The 24,797-nt window shown below is 37.8% G+C and overlaps 1 protein-coding gene across 19 annotated transcripts in view; it reads left to right on the top strand.

Annotated features, from left to right (window-relative positions):
* ADGRL2 (adhesion G protein-coupled receptor L2) overlaps positions 1-24,797 on the top strand; it is a 178,581-nt gene that overhangs the window by 31,160 nt on the left and 122,624 nt on the right. For 15 of the 19 annotated variants that reach the window (XR_012652076.1, XR_012652075.1, XM_075039140.1 and 12 more), the window contains exon 2: positions 19,807-19,979. Coding sequence is in view for 16 of the 19 variants with exons in the window: in XM_075039140.1 (XP_074895241.1) it covers positions 19,907-19,979 (73 nt within the window). In the remaining 3 variants the exon portion in view is untranslated. Of the gene's footprint in view, positions 1-3,363; positions 3,487-12,996; positions 13,012-18,302; positions 18,757-19,806; positions 19,980-24,797 lie in introns of those variants that run through there. The other 4 variants (XM_075039138.1, XM_075039141.1, XM_075039139.1 and 1 more) reach the window with 4 other exon arrangements.

Raw genomic sequence — 24,797 nt, 5'->3', positions numbered from 1 at the left:
TTCAGCAGAGATTGCTGTACAATATGATAATCAAGACGTGTATGTAACTTTAATTCTGTTGTGACAATAGTACAGCTGGGTTTAAGATACATTTCTTAACAAAGTTATATTTTGAAGGTAGAACAATGGTAATTTACTTGCTACATTGGAACAGCCTACTTGAATAAAATCATGTTACTTTGTTTTAGCTGTAGCGTAACACACTTTTTCTGTTTCATTAGCCCCAGGTTTTTATGGTGGTAAGTAACTTAGATACTTTTTAAAATTACTACAGGCAACAAAAGTGACAATAATGTCATCCTTGTACAGTTTTCATGTAAGTGACATTCAAGCTGTTCCTTAATTCTTAAAATTTTCCATCTGTTTTTTAAAAAAAACAAAAAAGTGAGACATTAATACTCACTTACTTGACAGAAGGAATGTACCAGTCACATTTAATATAACTAATTATGCTTTATCAATAAAAAACACTTAGGGGACTGATTGAACAAAATACATTAGGTTATATAGTTATTTATGAATAACTGCATTGAGTAGAATAGCAGTCTGAATGGCAAAGTGTGACAAAATAGCCACGCATTTTAAGACGATACCTTGAGGTGTAATTCAAGAAATACTAGAATAATGAGTGTTTAAACAAACAAAACACCTTTTTTTCCCTGATTTACTGTAACAAAATGATAGTTAGGTCATTCCAAATTAAGAAAACATATAGATGGCAATTCTTATTGTAGAAGGAGTTTCCAATACATCTTCCATGTGTTGGACACATGCATGGGTAGTATTAGTTAAATTTGTAAGACACGACATTTCCTGGATGTTTTGGATTAATTCTGTGTATAAGACTTCAGGTAGAAAGATCCTGTACCCATCTGTTTTAACTTGTTATTGTTTACGAGGAGGCAGAGGAAAAATGTACCTGTTTTTTTTTGACATGTAATATTCCACTTCTGAAAATGCGCTGATAGAAGGTAATGTTGCACACAGATTTAAATGTCTTCTGGTGGATTACTGGAAAATAACTGGGGCTTCAAAACTGCATTAAACAATAAATATTCAAAACTTCATTATTTTTGTAATCATGTTAGCAATGTATGACTTCATCTGCCATCAGTAACTCATACATCTTTTATTTACACAACTAGAGCAAAATTCTGGAGCTTTGTCTTTAGTCTTGTCTTCAGAACAAGAATTATGACCCGAAGAATAACATTTTTTTATTTTATAAAAACTCCTGTAGGTTCTTAGATTGGCTTCACATTTCATTCATTTTGAACTGTGGAAAACGATTGTATCTTTTGTCTGTAAGTAAAAAGAAAACACAAAAGGACGAATGTTACCCCCTGATGAATGTGGAGCTCCAACCGATTTAAGAGCATGAACTGTGACTGCATTGTTGAGGGCAGTGCTTGGCTGTATACCCTGAGAAGAAGCCAGTACTTAGAATAAAAGGGCCAATAATGCATAAAAATTCAGTAAGAGGTAAAGCATTTTTATCAATGCTTTAAATATTACAATTATTTATAATTTATTTTAAAAGTATTAAAAAGTAGGTTACAGTGGATTTGGTTTACACATATTTATCATTAAAAACATTTTCTAATGTTTTAGAACACAATTTCTGTGTTTGAAAGAGGAAAATATATGCAGAAATATTCCTATCAAATTGTTAGCCTTATGTGCTCTCCTGAAACATTTTTGGAATATGTATATATAACTGTAAGATAAAGAGTAACCATTTTTCTTGTTGTACAAATGCTGTAATTGATGGCTTCTTAAAATTAGTATTCTTCCGTTTGCAAGACAATAAATCAGAGCACAAATCCACACTGTAGTCATTTTACTTTTAGTGTGCATTGAAAATGAAGCCACACTAAGTCATACTTAACTGCCCACAGACAACTAACCCTGAAGAAGGGATAAGTCTGTCCCCCCCACCCCCCACCCCTTTTTATTATTATTATTTATATCTCTCTGTCTGTTTGGAACAGCAGTGCTGTTATGACTAATAAAGCTTTTGTATTTGGCAAATGAGACACAAATAATCAGCAGTTCTTGGCTCACAACTGAAAAATCTTCAGAACAGAGCACATAAAGCCGGTATAATGTTTGAAGTGTACCTGTGAATGAAATTCTTCTGTATAATTCTGTCACCTGTACAGAATTCATATATCTTTACTACATCTTCACTTCTAATGGTATTATTTCTGATTATAGTGGTATTTACAGCAGTGTTTGGACAGTGGCATGATTAAAAAGTACTGTTTTCAGCCTGCTTCTGAACATACAGTCCCTTAGAATTTTTTTTTTTAAAGATAATAATATAGTGAAATCAGCATCTTTCTATTACCTAATTAATGACCAATTTAAAACTTTGGTTTATTTTAGTTAGCTTAATTTTTTTTCCAGCTTTGACTGATCTTTGCATGTGATAGATTGCTGAGATTCTGTAAATGGTAAATTTCTTAGTTCTTGTATATTTTTTCACAGAAAATCACTCGATATATGAAACAATTATTTAAAACAATTCTTTTTGTTCCATATGGTTTTATATATTAAAAAAATGTTACCAAAGTCCTATATGTTAATTGAAGGAAAGTCAAATAAATGAAAATTTTACAGTAGGTCTGCTGTAGGTCTGCTGTAAGATAGCCAGTAAATTATTTTTGTTTATATTTTAAATAGATACATAATAACCAATATACCAAATAAAGCTGCAGCATTAACAGATTATTAAAACTAATTGGTAAGGATTTACAAAAAATATGTGAGGCAGTGGGAAAATGTGTTGCTGTTTCAGTGCTATGGTTGAGCAGTTGGCACAACTGTGTTCACGACTTCTGCACAGTTGAGAGATACGATTAATATCTCCTCAATCACTTAATTACAGCCATTATTTAAGTTACCTAAAAGAACAACTGTTCAGGTCTTGTACATACAGGAAATATTAGCTGCTGCTAAACGAACTGAGCAAATATGCTCAGTGGAATTTTATTATGGTTCACAAAAGGTATAAAGAAGTAGCTTTCAGTATTGTGCTCTAAAATTCACTGAAGTCCATGCGACCATTGAACAAGTTGTGTTTTTACTGAAGTATTAGTGAAAAACTGTGAATGCCAATGCGTACGCAATGTTTCCATCAACAAAAAAAAAGGGAGCACCTGTCTTCCTGTAGGCTTGTGGTTTGGAGCTCTTTGGCGACGTGGTCTGATAGGTAGCTGTTGCCATCCCGCGCGCGAGGGTGGTCTCTGCCATGGCAGCCACTCCGGTCTGGGAGAGTGTGAGTCACCCTGGGATTCTTTCAGTTGCTTCATAATAAAACAAAGGCGTAATTAGGGCTAATTTAGCTAATCGTCATGAACCGGAGGTAGTCCCATCTGCCCTTCCCCCTCAAAGATTGCCTGGGATGTAAAAGTGTGATCGTTGCGAGACGGAAGGGGGGAGCGATGTGTGCGCTGTCTGCAGATGAAGATCCTCGGAAACCAGGTTTGTCCTTTTTCTGTTATTCACAGTCAAAAAGTCAAAATCTCCATTTTAATGAAGACATTTCAAAGAACAGACGGGCTGAGAAAGATACTGTATTTCTTTACATGCTCCTTCCTCTTAAACATGGAAGAGCCCTTAGGCTATAAATTAAAGAGTGTTTTACCCTGTGTAGTTGATCTCAGGCTGCCCAGTAGCAATGAAGAGTTAAAGTTTTAAAACAAAGAGTTGTGAATGGCTTGGTGGTTTGGTGTTTTTCAGTCTGTAGTTATCTAATGTCCCCCTCCTGTCCTGGTTTTGTCAATATTTTACTTTCACCTCAGAACTATAGCAAGTGGGAGGAGAAGTAACTTGAAAGAACGTAATTATGCCAGAGATGCATTTTCATGTGGGAACCTTTATAATGCCTTCATGTAAATGACATTCACTGTGGAAACCATAAGTGCAGTTATGAGCAGAAAGGTTCATCCTGCACTCCATGGGAAGGACCCTTTGCTTCTCTCTCTTCCCGGAGAGGGCACGCACGTGCGCCGGGGCTGGGGGAGGCTTCGACCGTCGACTGTCCTCCCCGGCCGGGGCTGCAGGTGAACGGCGCGGGGACCCTGGGAAGCTTGCGGGAGCGTCTCCAGTAATGGCGTGTCCAGAGTCTGTGCAGTTTTATGAATGCATAGGAAATGGGAGCCACCATAGAGGGTAGTTGTATGTTGCATTTTTAGTTTTTGCATCGTAGGTTGCTCTTTTCTTTTTTTTTTAACTTGGTGTGCTCTCAGGCGTGCTCGCTGACGTTCAGTTTCACTGAAGGCTTACTTCTGGAGGGGAAACCTACAACAGAATAGCTTTAAGATGAAAAAACCCTCAGAGTTGTGTTGACAAACCTTCCTGAGCAGTGCAGCACAGTATATGGCACAATGTACTCCAGTGCATATTTGGAGCAGCAGAGTACACCCGCGCTGCAGCCTGGGTCCCTGTGATGCTCGTAGCTTTGCTGGCTGGATTCCAGAGTTGTGGTTCCTAGAGTCCAGGTTTTTTAACCTGGAACAAGAAGAGTTGTAGATTGATTTATTTCAAAGGCTTTGTATTTGTAAGCTTTGTTGATGATTCTTATAGAATTTAAAATTGTTCTGCAATTTTTGTTACTATCCCCACCACATTCTTAAAAATTGTCTTGTTGAATAGTGTTTCCCAATCAGCTTGAATTATTGATGTTTTGGTCCTTAGTAAAGGGCAGTGGTACTTTTCCTCCCATACCACAACCTGTTCAACCCCAGTTTAATGACTTAGATCCCAGTAGCTGTAATAGAATAACAAGACGAAAAAAAATGGTAATTATGGCTTATTGAATGGGGCTCAAAATGAAAAATGGGAAATGGACTTCTGTGTAAATCCAGGTTTTAAGAAATCAGTGCTTTGTAAATGTTGAAGCAGTCGGTACCTGCTGTTTGGAAGTTAGAGCTCTTAGTGGTCATTGCAAGACAAAGAACTTCCTAGAGGGGAATGCAACATTTCGTAGTATATTTAAATATTTGAAAGTATTTAGCTGAATATATTTTTATTCTTGGCTATCTTGAGCCATTTTTAGAGTCTGTGTTTTTTATTAATGTTTTTGAAAGTGAATGAAATAATAACAAAAGTTGAACAATAGTAAATGAATGTCGTCTCATGAATGTGTGTATGGTTGAGTACATGTACATCTGGATATTTACTAACACGGTACTTATTAAAAAATACAAAGCATCCAGTTTATCTTGTGATAAAATTGTGAGGCAGATCAGGAGGTGACTTGTGACCTTCAGCCTCGTGACTGAAGAGATATTAAAATAAAACTAACTTCTAGACAGTATGTTGATAACCAGGCAGCGTCAGGTGAAGTGTTCTGTCATGCCTCCGTCTGTCGCTTCTTACGTGTCTGAGAAGATGGGCCTTTAGGTTGGGTTCTTCTTTTCCTTTCCATTTTTGCCTGTTACTCATCCTCCTATCTTTCTTTTTCTCTTCTTCCAGAAATAAAATCTTAGTTCAGCCCAGTAGTGACCCATAAATAAACTGTACATTTATTACTGTCACAACCTCTTCGGGAATTGATTTTTAACCAAAAAAATTGCCCAGTATGTGCAATAGATGTGTTGAAATTGTGGTCAGCTTATTTTAATTATTATTCTGGCACTGTGAAATCATCAGTCATTTATAGAATATGATTACTTGCAGAACAGCAAATGCTTCTAAATAATTGTATGCAGGTAAACATGCAGACACGCATCTCACTGCACGTGTGTGCTGGCCCCTCTTCTAACAGGTAGTGCCAACGTTATCTTTCTCTGTCTCCACGTTTATTACTGCTTTGACTCATTCTTCAAACAGATTTGTGGCTTCTGATGTGGATCGGTGGGCTTTTCATAGGGATTAAAAAGCAAATAGCTGCAGTTAGCGTAGCTCGCGTTTGTGTCCTGGATAGAAGTAAGTGTACGTTGGGTGATGAGCCTGTGGCCACTGATGCTGAATGCTGGCAGTCCGCTTGAAGGAAATCAGATTACACTCGGATATTTCATACTAGCAAGTCCTTCCCTTTTCTGTACTGTGCTGCATGTTTTCTGTTCCCTGTTGACTTGCATTCCTTCATTGTCAGTCTTCCTCGGCTCCTTCAATTGCCTCTTTATTTCGCACAGGCTCCCTGACACATCCACCCATGGCACGGCAGGGCGAGCCTGCCCGCACGGCTGCAGCTTTCCTTAGGCCTTCCCTTTTCCATCTGCTTGCTTCCCTTCTACGTCCTACCCAAGGGCTTTCCCACTTCCACTGCACTTGAAACTAGCTGGGGGGATGCCATCTTCCAGCTCTGTCTGCTCCCTTGGCTTTTTTCTTTTTTTTTCCCTTCTTTTTTTTTATTTTTTTATTTTTTTTTTTCCCTTCTTCTGGCCTCTCGGTATGACTCTCACTGATTTCTGGTGAGTAACTGGCAGTACGGGGGAGTCTACCTGATGATGATGATTTCATTGTGCATCTGATTTGTAATCTATTGCAGAAGTGCCTGCAATGCAGAAGGCTTGATCATGTTATTTAGTGTTAGAAATTTAAAATATGAAAGTACATAAAGCACCGGTTAAATCAAGGTGGCTTGTTGAGCATGTGTATAACTTGCATGGTTTTGGACAATACGGTATCTTTGGGCAAGCTGTGAAATACGGTGATCTAGATTAAATTTGGATTTTTTCAGATTGCCGAATGAGAAGCTGCTAAAATGGCATACGTTTTCTAAACAGGGACAACTTCTCTTAAATTTACCTTCTGTCTGTTGAGCTGTCAGCCATTCTGTCACTGAAGGCTTAAAACTACATTAATGAAAACAAGAGTTTGCTGGATTTCAAAGAAAATGCTATTTTTGTTAAAAATAGCAATCAGACCAAAAGGTTAGACTATCATCAAAGTGTCTGTAAAAATATGCTTAAGACCCCATTCCGTTCTTGCTATCACAAGAGAAGATGACTTGTAAATTGCTTTTCATAAAAGTGAGTTTGATTTAGGGTATTAATAAAATCTAAATTTGTGCATTCTTGCTGTGGGGACTGAAGATTTTAATTTAGTGAAATGCCAGAACAATTTTTTTGTGCTCAGTTTGATGAGTGTTGTGTGAGAATTCCATCTTACTAAATTAGGGCAGACATATATATTACACTGTTTACAAACTGTTATGATTAAAACCTGTTAAATTTCATATTTAATATTCAGTCATCTTTGAGCAAAAAAGTCACCTCGTTTTCGTCTCAGCGCTGTTGAATTCTTGTGTTAAAATAGATTAAATTGCAAATGTTAATCTGAATAACTGTGGAAAGTTGTGACCTGGATTTGAAATAGCCATGAGACTACTACAGCAGCAGTAAATCTTCAAGAACGTGTAAGGCTAGCACATGGCAGGGGATATGTCTGATGTGAGAATTAGAGTGCGGGTGGAGGAATAGCCTGAAAACAAAGTCTTGTGCCAATATTGTGTTTTCCTATTCTAAAAGAAAAAAAGTAAGAATTTGTGACTTTACTATAAAGCTGTGTTTTTACAGGCAGCACTCAGTAACTTCAAAAAATCTGATTTTAAAATGGTAATCTAAAATTGAAGCTGTATGTAAGAAAGACTGTTTGTGGCACCGAGGCATCTGGGTTCTTAATCCCCATGTGCTTCCTCCGGCGACAGCGATTCCGATCTTTGAAATATGTATGGGAATTGCAGGTGCAGACTTCAGCCTAAAAAAACCGTCAGTCAGTTGGAGGAAAAAGTAGATGCTAAATATACTTACCTTTTGTCTTAAGCTTTTTCCTTCTGTCCTTAAATGACTGTTTTTTTTCTTGGCTAAGCCTGGCTTCAGCCCTAGTTCTGGGTACTTTAGAGCCTGATAGCATCAAAAGGTCCTGAGTGTTAGTTGTCAAGCACTGGCATTGCTGGAATCTTTTATTATCTTACTGCTTTGATTTTCTTCATCTCTCTTACAACATGTCAAATAAGAATGTAGGCGATGTCAGGAGAATATGATAATAGTAATTTTTAAAGCAATGTTTAGACTTAAAAAATAATGTTAAAACAATCACGTTTAAGCAATTCATAATGGAAAAATCAGGGGAAATTAATTGCTAATTAAAAAAAAGTAGATTAAATATTTTCTACGTGCTTATTTGATCCAGTTTGCTGTTCTCTTATATCTCTGGATATTTTTGATACAAATTTCTTTTTGCATAAAAGAAAGAAATGAGCTTGCAGATACTGATCCACATGTGCCCACAAAATAAAATTATCTTGGAGTGCTATACAAAGGTATTATAAGTGTTATAATAGCTATTATTGCAAAGTTGACTATTAGTTCTTTTCAGTTTCTAAAAACTACTAAGATTGTAGGGCTTACGAAGTAAGAGCCTGAAATGCTTTACCTCTCCATTTTTTAAAAGCTTTTTAAAAACTGCTTTACAATAAAATGGTAATACCAGCTAGAATATGACTTTGTTGGCTTTATTCACTACAGAGAAGGGGTGATTGGCAGGCTCTGGCATTCAGCTGTCCACGGCTGAACTGCAGGGCTTGAGTTGCGTTGGCAGGGCTGTGCGTAAAAGTTTGTGCCGTGTTTGCCAACTGTGTTCTTGGCTCAAGCTGATGTTACATGTCTCTCGACTCCAAAGCTCGCTCATTTGCCAAATTCTACCTAAAAATGTGTGCTGGAATTCCTAATTAAATAAAACCCTTGATATTTATTTTATGCCTTGGAAAGGCATGCATTCTTTCACAGTAGATGCTGCTTTGGTAGAAATACAAATAAAACTTAAAAAAGCCCAAGGTGGATTAAAAAGCTGTAACTGGTATTAGGAGAGAAATTGTCTCTTCCAAACAGATTGGTAGCTTCGGTTCTTTTAGGTATTGAAATTGTGGGACTTTACCAGGTTCTTACCTGAAATTCTTTGCATACATACATTTTTTGTTTATTTTTCAAGTATTTTGAAAATTGTTCCACTACAAATGATAATTGCAGTCAATATATAATTTCATTGGTTTTTTCCCGCTATATAGCAATATAGCTACCTTATTGTTGCCGTAAGCTAAAGTTACCAGTTGAATGATAAATGTATAATTTATGCCAAACCAGTCTAGAAGCTTTTTCAGAAGACTGATAGCAACTGCTTTTATACATATTGCTATGTAAAATGCTTATTAATGTTAGCAGATGTTGCACTTTAATCCCCCAGAATGATTGTTTGGTAGCAGCAGGAGATTTATTAAGCTCGAGTTGTGTGAAATTGTGTGTGCATAAGCTGCTATTTAGATTGTAAAAATGCCATTGAAAACTGTTAAAAAGTTCTAACTGTAATTGGCAGAGAGGTATTAGCTGTTCTAAAAGAAGTATATGTGTACCATTGGCCCTTGTGCTGTAACCTCTTTATCATTTATCTTCTTGTATTAATGTCACTGAATTATTAATTCATGAGCAGGGTTGGATAGGGTGAAGGCACTATTTAAATGTGTGGCACATGTATCCTTATCGCTGGAGACATGAAAAGAGTCATTTTGTGTTATCTATAAAATGGAAAGGACATTTAAAATTTCATTTACGGTAATCCACTTTACTTCCCAGTAAAACACCTAGATTATTGCTACTATAATATAATGTTTTTATTAAAATTTTGTAATCTTTCCACTCTGTTCACTTATAAATATTGTTGATAGACAAATATAGACTTACTTTTTTTCTTTTTACTTGCACATACAGTTCGTGAACTGCAGCAGAACATACGAGGGGCAGGTTTTTTTATTAAAAAAAAATTTCTTTTTAATTTCTGGTAAAAGAATACAAAATAAAAGCCATTAAGTATTTGTAATCGTGAAAGGCTAAATAAATTATCATTTAAAATCATAACGCAACCTAATTAAAGAAAAATGCGATTTTTTCCAAAGTAGCAGTGTCGTCGTTACATTGAGCTACCAAGACCTATATTATTTAAAAGAAATTGTAAATGCATGACACAGAGTTCTTGGTCTGTTTGATGAAACCACAGAATATCATCAGAGGTCATGTTGCTGCAAAAAATGTGTTAAAAATGTTATCTTAAATTTCATCCATGCTGTATGGATGATTTAAAAAATATTAAAATGTATGGGAAATATAATGTTTTCAGTCACTCCAATGAAAAGAGTTCATACTTTTGAGTACTTTAAAAAAGTATTCGTTCTTTTTAAAAATTCTTTGAATGAAAGCAATTTAGGGATACTTTGTCCTCAGGTGCTCACTGTGGCTGGCATGGCAGTGCTGGAGATAACCCATATTCCATTTTGTTTAATAGTTAGAAGATATCACTTCACACTTGCCTTTTCACAGTGCATGGAAAAGGCCTTCACTGTTTCCACAATACATTTTTTTTTTCCTTTCTTTTTTTTTCTGTCTCCCCCGACCCCTAAGGAAGAGAAAACACTGTGTAGGATGCTAAGGAGAAGAGTTTTAAACAGTGGTACATGCACGTAGAAGGAGCCTTTCTGTTGAATTGTAATTTAGAGCTCTTTTTGCTCATAATTTCTCCAGATGTAATCATTATAGTTTTCTGACTTAGCCTTTCTACAAAAAGAATAAAATATGAACTGAAATAGTTTTCTATTTTTCTGTTACAGTTTGAATAAATAAGAAAGCCCACAGTTCACCCCAATTAAAGGAGTGGTACAGCTCTGATGAATGACTGGTAGTCATTTGGCTGTCTTGCAGAGTTAAGAATAGTCACCTGAATGTTCATTCCTTATTAAATTGTACAAGAAAATACTTTTAACTATAGTTGCACCATTAGATGCCTAGGCAACTCGTACATCTTTACGGAGCCCATCATACAGTAAGAGAAGTGAATTCTTTGTTTTGTTGCAGAATCAGGCCTTTTCTGAATAGATACTGAAGATCTATTTGCCATATTTATTGCCTATGTTTTGCACATTCTTGATGATGTGCGAGCACTAGTTACATAATTTGGTCATGTATTTGTGTGTAGGTGCAAGGAAGAGAGTTGATGCTGTCTGTGCAGTACTGTCATATATGGCTTCTCACCCTTGAGTTCTTGTTTTCACCATGAACGTGTGTTATGAGAAAAACCAGTTATGAGGGAAGAAAAACAGAGAGTTTGTTGATTTTTATTTCATGATTTTTGAGTTTTCAGCCTTCTAAGTGCTACTGGTATGTAAAATTGGTGAACCTGAAAGATGCGTCTTCTGTCAATGCATGTTTCTTTTTTTGTGCTTAATATACACGCCAAAGTCCTCCAAAGGGTTGGGTAAATTCAGTGAAATTTCTACCTGTAAATCACACTTACCTGGAGAATCTCTTGTGTGCTTAGAAGGTAGTTAAAGACCATTCTTAGTTGATTATTCTTTCAAAGGTCTCCATCATTTCTTCCCTTCTTCTGTTGTCAGAATTACACATTTCGATGTGACTCATGGCTGAGTGTGGGGTGGTGGCACACAGCACTTCTCAGGTTTCTCTGCAAGATGTCATCCACTACCTTTTAATAGCTAAATGGTTTGTGAATGGTTTGGAAGTACAGCTTTATGGAATTACTCTTAGAAGTTTGTTTGTTGTTGTTGGATTTTAGCGGAACTAAAATGTGGTCTTCTGAAGCTCCTGACTATCAGGCTGCTGGTAAGAAAATACTACTCTCTGATCACTGTAGTATTAATTGTGCTTCAGGAAAAGAAACAACTTAAGAAAGGGTTATTTGAAAGAACAAAAACAAAAATGCTTAAGTACAGCATGTTTTAAAACATAATTAAAAAGCATGAATTATTGAAGTGGTCTTTCATAAAATGCATTACTGTGATGCTATGGTAAATTTTAATACTTGAAGATATGATGGAAGAAGAGGTATTTAAAAATAGCTTTCTTCTGCTGTCTCTCTATTTAGTCACAGGTTTTTCACATTTCTTTGCATGTTCATCTGATGTATTTTATTCTAGATTACTTCATTGCTCCCAAGAAATCCCTTTTGGTAATATTGATAACTTAATATATGACAGATTTTGGTCATTATTATTTCATTTAGTGGTCATATGTATAGACCAAGACGGAATCTGAATATTGATTCACTGAATGGCTGGTAACAATGATTTATGAGTCAAGGATTCAGTGCAGTGAGCCAAACACAGTAGAGATTACATCTTACGTGCCACCATTGATTTTGTTTCTGATTTCACTGCACAGTGATTAGGCCATGGTCTCACAGATGTTAACATTAGAACCATATTCCTCCCTAAGCAAAAGATTTGCCACAAATTACACCCAGTGCATTGTGTGTATATATTTGTGCCATCTGCTTCTGATTTTTTAAAAATGATAAATATTTTTCAGTTACTTTTTAAAGAGTTGGTATTTCTCTGGTAACAACAAAGGTTTCTGATAGAATTTTTAAAAATAATCAAAAGTGACTTTGCTGCCCACACAAGCTTGTTCTTGAAACTTGAACTGCATCATTTATATTGAATACAGACCACATACATTGATCTTAAATACAACTGATAGAAAGTGGGATGCTTTAAAAAGGATGCTAAAACAGCACCCTCATGAATCTTTTTGATAATATTCCTTGGCACATGCCTAGCAAAGAAGACCTCAGTGCAGTAGTTTCCAGGGGATTGGTGCTACCAAACGGAGGTTTGTCCTTGAATAGCAGATGCCGAGGCTGCAGCACAGCCTCCCCGACCCTGGTTCAGGTTGCAGGTCCAGCGTACTGGGGCGATACAGCCCCCACTAACCCAGTTACAGCATGGGTAAAAGTGCTGTAAATGCACAGGTGAAAATGTGTTCTTGTCTGCTGCTGCCTGTAACTTGATTTTATTTTGGAAGTTAGTAGCCTGTGGGGGTTTTGCTGGTAGGCTCTACGCTGGTCTAATGAGGTTGTCTTGCTTCAGCGTGTCAGCGGTGAAGGGCATAGCTGAACTCCTGTCCCTCCTTAAGCCCAGCGATGAGCGGTGATAAAGCAGAGCGGGTGCGTTGAAATCCTTGCAGCCAGCTAGAGAAACGCCACATCGCTGCACAGGTACGGACACGTCTGACCACAGTCCCAGGACTTCGTTCTGTTTGTTTTGTTTTTCAGTCTACTTCCACTTCAAACAAGTCCTCGGCTGTGAAAAACACTGGATGGGAGGAAAAAAAAGAGATCAGCTAAGTGGCATAACAGCTTTGAGAAATACAGGCCTTTGCAAAGCCTTGTCAAGGCTGTCAACAAACAGTTTACTGTCTTACAAGACTGCAGTGTCTTTGGTTGACGTTCGTCTGGTGATTTTTTTTTTTCCTTGAGGGAAAGGAATGATATCTTCTAATATAAATAGATTATTTTGAGGATTTCTCTTCCGTGAGAAGTTTGAAAAGCCTTTGAATTTTCTTCAGCTGTTACGATTGCTTGTTTTGGTTTGTCATATGGTTCTCGGTGTTTTTTATAGCTACTCATTATTTTCTTGTTTATTTTTGATGTTCATAAAATCTGTCCTACGTAGGTTTGAAAATGAGAGCTATTTGTTTTGCAGTTTAATGAAGAGAATGGCAAACAGCCTCAGACTGTGCCTCTGGTGTCCAAAGTGATCAGCATATTTAACATGCTCAGCGTGACACTAAGATATTACAGCCAATAACGGTTGTAATTGACTTACAGCATCCCTTTCCCTCCCCCTCTTCTGTGGATGCTGGGGATGTATCTTTGAGACCCCATGAAGATGTAGTGACATGGAGGGCAGAAGTGTTAGAAAGGTTTTACCTGCACTGTTTGAGTGGAGGTGGTCTGATGCAGCGGTACGGTGTCGATTCAGGTGAAATACAGGGAATTTGCAATGAGGATTGAGTGACACCTCCCACCCCCACCCCCCGGATTCTGAGCATTTAGCAAAGGCAAAAAAAAGAAATTCAAACTTGGCAAAAGAAGAGTGCCTGGAGCCAAAAAAAGCCATTCTTATTAGCGCTAGCAAAGGTTTACTTTGCTGGCTTATTGAATGAAAACTCCCTAGAGTGTCCAGGCTTTATCCTGTGTTAACAAGAAGGGGCAAAGCTGGCTTGTTGGGAAGGGAGCGGCGTGTAACTTGTCTGTAAAACACAAGAGTGAGGCCAAGCCAAACTGGAGTGCTGATGAGAAAGGAAAATCTTCATCTTTTCCCCTCAAATCCTATTTATTTTCCCTGTGAATGATTGCGGTAGACCACTGAGCTGCTGTAGACTGATGGACTAAATTGCGATGTTGCACTGTTAAAATAGAGTCAGTGCAGCGTTCAGTGTCATGTCTTGCATAGGTAGGTGTGGTATTTTGAATGATCTGCTGCACTGATGAGCTGGGAACCCAGGCTGGGGTGGGGTGGGCATTGCTGTGGTCATTCTCAATTCAGGGTACGCGTTTATTGCACGCTGTTTCAGGCATTCCTCAAGCATGGGTGTGTCACTTCAGAGCACAGCGCAGCTAAATGCATTGAAGTAATTTTTTTTGTTGCAAGATTGGATGACCTTGGTCAAGTCTTGTTCTTACGGTATTATTCCCTTTCCTGATACTGTATTCCTTCCATGCAACTTCGGAAGAGATGTTTTGGGTTAGAAATCCGGTGTTCAAGGTGACAATTAGTAGGGACTGTTGAATACAGAATTGAAGGTAAGACTCTCTGGTACATTTTAAGCATTGAATTGCTTTTAATGGAAAATAAGTCTGTTAACCAATTTTAGATGGAGCAGAGTTAGCCTTTCCTTTCTTCTTGCAATATGCAACTTGTTTAATTGGAACAGATCAGGCATTGATTGTTTACCATAGGTAGTAGAAGGACGCTAACTAAATCAGCATGGGGTCTTGCTCGTCTTCAGGGTTTTTTTGTAAGATCTTGTAAATTTGAAGATTTTCTACAATCTGGTACTGTAGCACTAATGCAAAGTTATTAATGTAAGTCAATTTTTGAATAACCGTATTGAAGACTTAGGAATAACTTATATTGGATGCATCTGAAGATGTGTTCAGTGTTGAAAACTAGAGCTGGGTCTCACTGCAAATAGGTATAAAACTGTAGCTCTTAAACCATAAACGGTATTAGTCTCATTCTAGTATTTTACTAATGTGGCTTAGACAGTTTTACTAATCACACTGCACTAATTAAATTCTTATGTTACAGATTATAGGAAGTTTAACTTTTTTTTTTTTTAAATTGGGAAAGCCTCATGGTGGGAAAGCACGTGGACACATGATTTCTCAGGAGACTAAGTAGTCTATTATATTGTGTGAATATATATCTACTCACCCTTGCCTCCTCTTCCCCCTCCTTTCCTCTGCAGAGTGTCTCAGATATATTACAGAATTACTTAGTTTCATAAACTGGGTTATGAAAGGCAGTGGGGGTGCTGCATGTGTGGCAAGGTAGGTCATACAGGATTTATAAGAAGGACTGCCTGGGTCCTGCTAGTTCCTCGGCACATATAAGCTCTGCAGCTGTGGCTGATATTCCTTACCTCTCAGTGCCTCATCATCTGTAAAGCTAGTGTAAATTTTATTTTTGTAATAGGGATGTTAAAGCTTGACTAAGGTTGCAAGCACTTCGCGGTGTTTCTAAGACGATTTGGGAAATTAAGCATTATATTATAAAATACGTCAGTGTTAGTCTGAAAGACTTCCAGCTAAAGAAAAACATCCTTGCTTAGCTGGAAAGATCTCTGCGTTCCCCTCTGTCTTAATTGCCTGAAAATCTGGACGGAACAGGAGGGAAAAGGCAGCTCTTGAGCATGCTGTGTCAGTTGTCCGGAAGCTCTTAAAAGACCCTTTCTTGGCTTTTGAAAATAAAACCTTGGGAAGGTTAAACAGAGTAGAGTTGGGACGCATCAGTCCTTTAGAGGTCTTTCTCTTCAAAGATGAAAGCATTTCGAGGAGCATGCTTGGAGCAGCTTTCTCTTATCTCTGGGGTGCTCTTGAGCAATCTTGCGGGGAGAGGCATGGCCAAGAGTGGCACGTATTCTGCGGCGGTCGTGTTCTGTCTGTAAGAAGTTTCAAAAGTACAGAAGAACAAGGAAGCAAGGCAGGGGCACTAAGAGATTCGGGACTTGGAGCACAGCTTGTGAATACGGTATGAAGAGATGCCCAATACTTTTGCAGTGTACAGGTTTGAACATTAACATTTCCATTACTGATCCAGTCGTCTTCAACAGCACATACGTGAAGAAACTTAACAAGGTGAACCACTCTTGCTTCCAGCAGAGGGTTGTTTTTTTTTTTCTATGGGAGACTGCAGTATGGCCCAGAGGTAGGGATTTAAGTTACAACTGAAATTTTCTGGCCAGCTTTTATTGCACTCTGAAATTCAAGCAACGTTTCGCTCTAGGGAGTTTCTCTCTGCCCCACCCACAAGCCCAAGCAGTCAGTGATCCAGGGAAAAGGTTTATTAATGTCTGAGGGGAAATAAGTTATTTGCGCAGGACAGCCACTCGCCGTGGTCTCCTTTTGCTGTTTACAAAGAAGTAACTTAATATGTCTTTTCCTGGTCCTCCTTGTTTGGTTTGGGATTTGTTGTTGTTGTGAGATGCCACTGACAGTCGCCGTACTGCTGATAGATGGATGGTCAGAAGGATGTGGCTGACAGCAGTGTCTATAGCCGGAGTGTTCTCTGGCTCCAGCTCATGTCTGGGTACCTTTTTCAGGATTAGCTTTTGTTATGTTGATGAATAGCTGGTTCAGAACTGCACCGTTCTTTTACTTGGAGCCACACAGAATTTCTCAAATACAGAGGTTGCATTAAAAATTGTTCACTGTGCAGCTGTTACTTTTTATTCAAAAGAAAAGAAAGAAGCAAACCCAAACCCTATTACATCAGTTTTCAAACACTGCTTAATTTTTTCTTGCTTTTTTAGAAAAACATATGTTACTAATAATCCGGTAGGGGCTGGTTAGTTTATTTTAAATTCTTTTTGCAGCAGTACACTGAGTTAAATTCTATGTCTGTAGGCTACAGCAATCTAGCGAGAACAATATATTGCACAAAGCACTTAAATTTGTCCTTAAAATTTTTTGCATTTATGCTTAGTTGAATAGTTTATGCTGGTTTTAGTATCACAGAAACATCAATAACCTTTCAGAAACTGTGATTTCTTATTAAAATAGTTAAAATAAGTCAGTTTACAAGGTCAGGAACTCTTAGTCAATTTAAAAAAAAAAAGTCTCTGCCATAAATTTTGCAGCTATTTCCTAGAGAGATGTTGGGTACGCCAAGTGGTGCTTTGATTGTAGTTTTTGTTTTTAACACAACCTCCATCCCCCACCCCCCCAATTTAGAAAAAGCCCACAGGGAAGTGATGAGTTTAAGGATGATAAAGCACAGATATGTCGCTATCCACTTGAAAATGAAGGGAAACGTCTCAAAATCTGTGTGTGCAGTGATCTGTTATGGAAGTAATGATAAAACTTGAGTCTCAGGAAGTCAAAATCTTCTGGACAAACTGGGAGCAATCAGAAGGCTGACTTAATTTTACTTTTATCCATTATTGTTCCTCATCTATTCTCTTGGATTATTCTGATTGCTTACTGAAATTATGCTGATTAGTCTGTAGTGTCTGTGAAATAGTTTTATGATTTTTCCTTTGGGTGCTACAGGTAAAAAATTAATCCAAGCTCTTCCCAAGCTTTTAGCTGAACTATCTCCAGGGTTTTTTTGGGATATATCATGGTGGCAATTTTTTCTTCTTTGCTCAGCAGGAGCTCCTTTGCAATTGTAATTTCTGCTGAATGTAGTGCATCCTTTGTGGATTTTTAGATGTATTTTTTTTTAGTTGCAAAATACTCTCAGCCCAGTGTGAAAGATCTAGAGATACAATATGACTGTCTCTTCATAACTGCTTCTGGGTTGTCCTGTAGCAGCTGGTGTATCACCATCTAAATCGAAGGCACATCTTTTACCTTTAGGCACATGGGTCTGTGCCAGGGAGAGCCACACTCTGCCTGTCCTGCACTGAAGCACTCCCTTTGCTATCACATGCTCTTTGTTGAAATGTGTGCGGATAAAAGCGCCTGTGATTGAAGAGCACCTGTCTGTAGTTGGAAATTGGAAAAAGGGTTTGTTTTTATGTATAAATAAATACAAAATCAGTTGGCCTCAGATGTCAGTTCTCTTTCATTTCCCTGTGTGAGAAATCACAAGCATGCTTGTGTTGTGTGAGAGGGATGCCTACACTGAAGTGGCATCCCTCCTCTTAAAGAGGAGCCAAGTAAAGAAGCCTACTTGGCTATTTAATAGTCTCCTATTCTGCCACAGTCACTTGCCTTCACTGAAAGCCAGAGAAATTGTTCCATAATGTTTTCTGTTAATTCCCGTCTTTCTCTCCTGGGGGAAAAAAGTGAGTGTCAGTCTTGTTGCTGTCTGTGTGCTCAGGGAACAAACTTATCATTGATTAATATTAACACTGAATAATATAAAAGGAGTTACACTTTCTACTTCTGAAAATGATCTACAGTTCATAGAATTTCTTTGTCTGGCGTTTTGTGCTCTTCATCCTTTCCAGTTCTCCTCGCCGAAAGGGTAAATGTATTTTTAAAGCCCTCAGCATGCTCCAGTACAATTAAGACTCGTAAGTGGCCCTTGGATCCTGCCACTTAAATTTTTACATAGTCTTTGTTATATGTTTTTAAAGTAATGTTAATTTCAGATACCTCAGAAACGCATCCACACAGTCCTGTCCATTGGTCTTGGAGAGACCAAGCCAGTGGGGCACCAGACTCAGCTCTCTGGATCTGTCATTGCTGCAGTGTTCGGAGAGTCATTCTTCCAGAGTTGTTTCACAGGTCTGTAATCTATAGAGCCAGCTTTGTAGTTAAAAATATTTTTTTTTTATATGGATGTTAATTTTTCTCTAGCTTCCCAAACTCTAATAGTTGGGGCTGAAGCATGATCTAGCGTCATACAGTGAGATATGGAGAGGATGTACATAGTTACTCAGTTGGCTGGCAAAAGAAGGAAGTCATTAGCGAAAGGGAGCACTCTGCTGTCAAGTCTTCTATCACAGCTACTGCACTCTATCACTGTAATTATATTTTTCAAATGCAAATGATAGCTTTAAGAATTCTTCCTTTGGTACATCGTTACAGGAGCAGTTCGGTTCATATTTCTTAGTCGGAGACAAATCTCGTCAGAGGCTAAGGACAGGAGAGTCTCATCTGTTATGTTTGTTCCCTTTTCTCTGAAGGTGTTTATTGGGTAGAAATACAGCAAACTGTAGAGTCATATGAAGAGGCTTCCTCACCAGAGTATTTTGTTGGCAAAGTTGCTGTTGCTGCTTGTCATCCAAGGAGAGCGACCTGTGTGTGGCACGAAGGGAACTCCGGAGCTGTGGCAGGGAGGAGACCCGCAGAGCCTTACTGTTGAGCAGTGTTGCTCTGTTGTTCTCAGCTACTCCATGTTTAGAATCCCTTAGAAATATGGCAGTGCCCTAGATTTAATTTTATTGTTGTTCTTTGAGGTAGAGAAATGCAGGTTGTGTCAGATTTGGGGAGTAGGAAAAGCTTAGCCTAGTCATCTGCACATCCAATTTCTTATACTCAGTGAAAGTGTTCCTTTTTTTTTTTTTCAGGTGTCTTAGTGCAAGTACATCAGTAACATTCGTACTTTCAACTTTAACATATATCATTATTTGGCATTCTGTTTAATGATCACTGACCTTGAGAGATTACATCCCACAAACCTGCCAAATTCCCAGCTACAGTACAGGTGTACTGTCAGTTTTTATTAAAAATTTCTGTCTTCATGTCAAGTAAGATTTGGTATTCCGTATTATTGGTGTTCAGCTATTGATGGATTTTTTTTCTCCTTTTCTTCCAAATCCTCTGTGTCTCCAGGTATGAAGATGAATAATGCAGACCACTGGTTTCGATGATGCTGGGCTTTTATAACTGGATTCATTAAGGAATACAAAGAAAATTCTTGCAGGGATCAATAATGGTGTCTTCTGGCTGCAGAATGCAAAGTTTTTGGTTTCTGCTCATTATCAGCTTCCTGCAGTGTACTGAAGGTAAGCTTTAGTTTATTTTTTACTTGAGTTTGCAGATGAGATGAATGGTCTGTACAATTAATTTCTGTTAGATGACTCGAAGTTTTAGGTTGTCAGAGTAAAACTATCTATAGCATGTTCTAGGTTTAATTTATAAGACACAAACTGTCTCTTTTGTAAAGAAAAAAGAAAATGTATTTTTTTGGTTTTGATGCAGTGTGGTATGTTGAAACTGAAACACAGTGTTCAGGCAACTGAAGTGACAGTATTAATGTCCTTGATTGGTAGGTGCCTTATTTTTGGACTCTTCCTGTTTATTCTTCTTTTTCCTGTTCTCATTGCACAACCATTTAGAATCAATTTATGGTTATGTTAAATGTGATATGAAATAACTAAACAGTGCAAATGAAATACCTGGTTTACTCTTCTAATTTGGCTGGCTGAAAATAAAACGGCAAACACTTCATTTAAGATCAGAACTATGCAAGTTAAATTTCAGGAAATAAAACTCAAAGTGCATACAGAAATAGCATCTACTTTAAAATATTTTTGCTTTTTAAAAAAAGGGAAAAATACTTCATTGCTGTCAAATGTGGTGCTTAAAATAGCTCTTAAAGAGATGAGGAAGGAAAAAGCTCTTTAAAAAAAGTTGTATCATCTGTTCTTTATCTGTTTTTCTTCATAAACTGTATTTTATCCCATTAGTGTGTCTCCCCAGCTGTTCTTGTGGCCGTTTAATAGAGAAACACAAATGAAGGATGAGGAAAACATGGTTTATGAATTCTTACTTACAAATATTTGTATAGAACTTGAGGCTATTTCTGGGTGTAATCATTTTGATTGACTAGATTACAGGTGAAAGGACTGGCTTAGTAATAAAATAGCACCTCCACGCCTTCTTACATTATTCAGTAATTGGTTTATAATACATAGGCTTCTTTGGCGCATCTGTGGCGTGATTTCACCATCTTTTAAAGCAGATACATACCTTACCCTGTCAAAATTCTTGAATTTTAAGGCTAAATTTTCAGAGATACTTCAGGAAAGCTGCTCTGCCTCCCCCTCTCTTCTTTCCCAAGCCTATACAAACAAGAAGGATCTAGTCCCCAAAAATGGCAAAACCCTAGATGAAAAATTTAAGTACTGTATACGGTTCAGTGCATAAGTTCCTAAACATTTATTCTAGACTAACACAACTCGGGTCTTGTGTTGTACTGACAGACAAGCTTTGCTGAAATAGGTTGTTCATATGTATGGGTGAACATACACATATACCAGGGAGTGCATCCTAGGAGTCTTCATGAAGGTTTCTGAACATGGGGAAATCTCATTTCACTTAAATAGCTTTCACAGCCGGTTTCCCCTCCCTCCCCTCATTCTTCTTAAAAATTGCAAGGATGTATTAGAAAACTGGCATTTCCCGCGGCACACTGCAGATCTTGGATGGTTGCATCCTTGATGGGATTTCTGATTTGGTAGCTGCTGTACTGACTTCTCTCTTGGTGTCTGCTCAGTCTGTGGACTTGTGTATAATCTCACTTTTATAGGAAAGTAAGTGCCAACAGCTGGAAGGTAAAATGCTTTTCAGCCTCTTTAACAGGTAAGGAAGTTAAATGCATATTAGGAGAATGGCATTATAAATCTTATGACTGGCTGGTTAGGTAATAACTTGTGTTAATTATAAATGCACTTACATTGCAAAAGTGGTTGCACTAGTTGAAACCAAAGGTGTAGGAAGTAGCAGCATCTATTTATGTTTTTTCTGAAGTTTTAAAATACTAAGGATTTTATTTGTTATTGTAATTGTTTCAAATCCTTATATCTAGTACATTTTACAAAGGTTCACATACTTGCAGTTTAATGCTATGTGGTGGTTGAAAACATTCGAAAACAAAGGAAAAGCAGACAACTTACTTTCTCTGGTTCGGTTACAGTAGCAAACAGCATGCTGCAAAGAGTGTTTTACCTGCTGTGTTTGGAAAGGAAAAAGTCAACTGAGAACTTCTGCAGATTGAGTTTTTGCCATTTGCAGAAAGCTAATTTTCATTGTCATCTGTAATATTTCAAGTTCATTTTGTTCTGTCCCTGTTTTTCTTGCTTTTAGTAGCCAGTAGCAATCTTTTGATGCTTCAGTTGTGAATTTACTTTTTAAAAGTCTGTACAAGAGCTGCTTTTTCAGCTAAAAGAAACAGGGAAGGAAATTGGGAGCAGATAACAGAATCATACCAAATTAATTGTAAATTCTTAAAATAAATGAAATATTGTGGCTCTGTATACTGGAAATGAATATTAATATAGAGTTGGCTTCCAGCCACAGAAGCAAAATGAATACCGCATTATTACACTTTCTCACAAGATTACATTGCCTTCTGCTTCAGTAATAAGAGATGCCAAGTGTAACGTGCTTTAGTAGCACTTCATGCCTGGAAATACGAACATGAACAAAGGTTAAAATAAGAGCATCTAACTTTTGCTAGAAATAAGAAAACCTTTATTTCTCTCACTTGGAACTTAGGGGTTTTTATAGAAATCTCATGTGTATATGCAGGTTGTTGCAGTTGGTGGGGGAGATGAAACCTGGCTGAATTCCCTGCTGTTATATTTTAATGTTTCTGTGCAGTTAAACAGAGAGAGAGCGGAAAAAAAAAAATCCTGGATGTGGACAAGTGATTCATTTGTTCCTATAATGAAACATTTACCAATCAAGATAAAGACTTCATTACTCTCACAGTGTCTTAACTTTAACTCACCAGCGAATTAGCGAGTAGGCACAGTTATGTGAAGGCTGCAATTTATTTTAGTGTTGCCTATCCAAATAGGAATCATATCTTCAGTTAAGAAGGTCTTGGTTTTGCTTTGTTTTTCCTGGCTAGCGCAGTCCAGGTGGGGTTGCTTTTGAAGCAGTCCATTCCTTCAGGTAAAATGAGCCTGGAACAGATGAGTGCTGGCAGCTGGAGGGGAAGACCATACAGAGTTATTATACACTGCTGGTACATTGATCAACAACAGGTCAATATTGTTGTGTAGAGGCTTGAAAAACATTGTTATTACCATCAACAGCGAGCATTGCAGCCCTAAATAAGGAAGAGGTGAGAGGCAGGAAAAAGGAAAGAAAAGCTGAAGTCATGAGCTTGAACATTAACGTCATTTGCGAAGGTATTTTTCTGTCCCTTTTTCTAGCCTGTTCTGCTGTAGGTATGTCTATAAACTACAGTTTTATTACAAAAGACAGACTGAAAGAACTCCCTTGGAAAGCAGTTGGAATCGGAGTTACGTGGGTAGCTGTGTGAAGCCTGGCCTCGTACCGTGGCTGATGGCTTGGGGGAGACGGGAGCTCCCACTGTGGCTGTGCCAGAGTCCGTCCCCGTCCCACGCCGCCCTGGATCTCTGGTCTCGCAAGAGGAGGGGCTTCGTGCTCGACTGGGTCCCATGCAGTTGAGTCCTGTGCCTTTACTTACCTGTTTCCTATGAACTGTAGGAAATGGATTAGTTTTGACACCACCTCTTTTTGCTTTTTTTTCCCCTCTTCCTAATTAGGTGAACTCATCCAACAAGTTAAAAATTATCTGAGAAAATACAGAAAGTCAGAGAGTGAGATCACACATGCCTTGTTTCCATAGCAAAGCAGAGTAAAAAGCTTATTACACATATTATTGGTTTCTCTTCAAGCAAGTTAAGACAGATACACTAATATGCATATGAAAAAAAGATGTCAGAGCTAAACATTCTGATTAAGATTGGGTTTTGGACTGTACAAGTTTCGATATTTTAAGCTTTATTTTGCTTACAAAGTCCACCTTCTTGACTAGCTTTAGATGCCTTTTGGTTTTATTCTCTTCAGCTGCTTGAGAAGCACAAGTGCTTGGGAAGCACTGAAATAATCTTCTTTGCTTATAGTTTTTTTAATCAAGGTTTAATACAATTTTAATTCATTTTATTATGAAATGTTATCTATGCTTTGTCCAAAGGAAGAATCGTCATGCTTTCATTGGCTATCTAATTCTGTTTTCCTAAACAGCATTAGTGTTTTTTTAAAAAAATCCAGCCTGTCTTTGCCTCTGAATGTACATTTTGATTAACATTACGCTGAGAAATATAAATTCCTGTAAATTTCACTTATGTCAGCCAAGGAGCTGAGTGTTAAACTGGAAGCAGTTTTAAGCGTGTATCCAACGTAAGTGCATTTACTAAGGAAAAGACATACTAAATACAGGTAACGTGCACTGGGCCACTACAGAGGTATTTGCTTTTTAGTGTATTGCTTCAGATCTTTGGCCTCCTGACAAGCTGCTCAGAGTGTCTAAGGCATATGGCACGGGTACTCAACAAACTGTAGAAGCTCATTGGTTTTCCTATACGTTTACTAGGAAGCATTAGTAGGATTTTGCCCAGGACAAAAACTCAAAAAAATCTTGTACCCTGGACTTCGGAAGAAATCAACTTCTTTAATTAGCAGATTCAAGTTCTACAAGGGGTGAAACCCATTACGGAGTCACGCAAGAGCAAATAGGAACACTAATTTAATTTCTAGCCAGGGAATTTATCACAGTGAGAGCTCTATGAAGCACGCAGTTAGTAGGCAACTACTTGGTTTAATAGAGGTTGCAAAGCATCCGCAAGCACACCCAGCGTACTAAGGCCAGCCAGTTATTCCCCACCCTTTGGAGGGTCACGCTAATAAGCCTTCCAATACTATCTTCATTTTTATCATGTATACCTAATGTGGTTTATGATTCTTTAGAAAATGTTTTTTCTTAATTGGTTAATGCAGATTATGCAGAAGAAAATATCTGTCTGAAGGAAGCAGTTGCGTTTCTGCAGAAAGCAACTGCTGCACTG

This window comes from Buteo buteo, chromosome 10, assembly GCF_964188355.1.
Source record: "Buteo buteo chromosome 10, bButBut1.hap1.1, whole genome shotgun sequence".
NCBI lineage: Eukaryota > Metazoa > Chordata > Aves > Accipitriformes > Accipitridae > Buteo > Buteo buteo.
The sequence above is the reverse complement of the archived record's forward strand: the minus strand, read 5'-3'. Positions and strand labels throughout refer to the sequence as shown.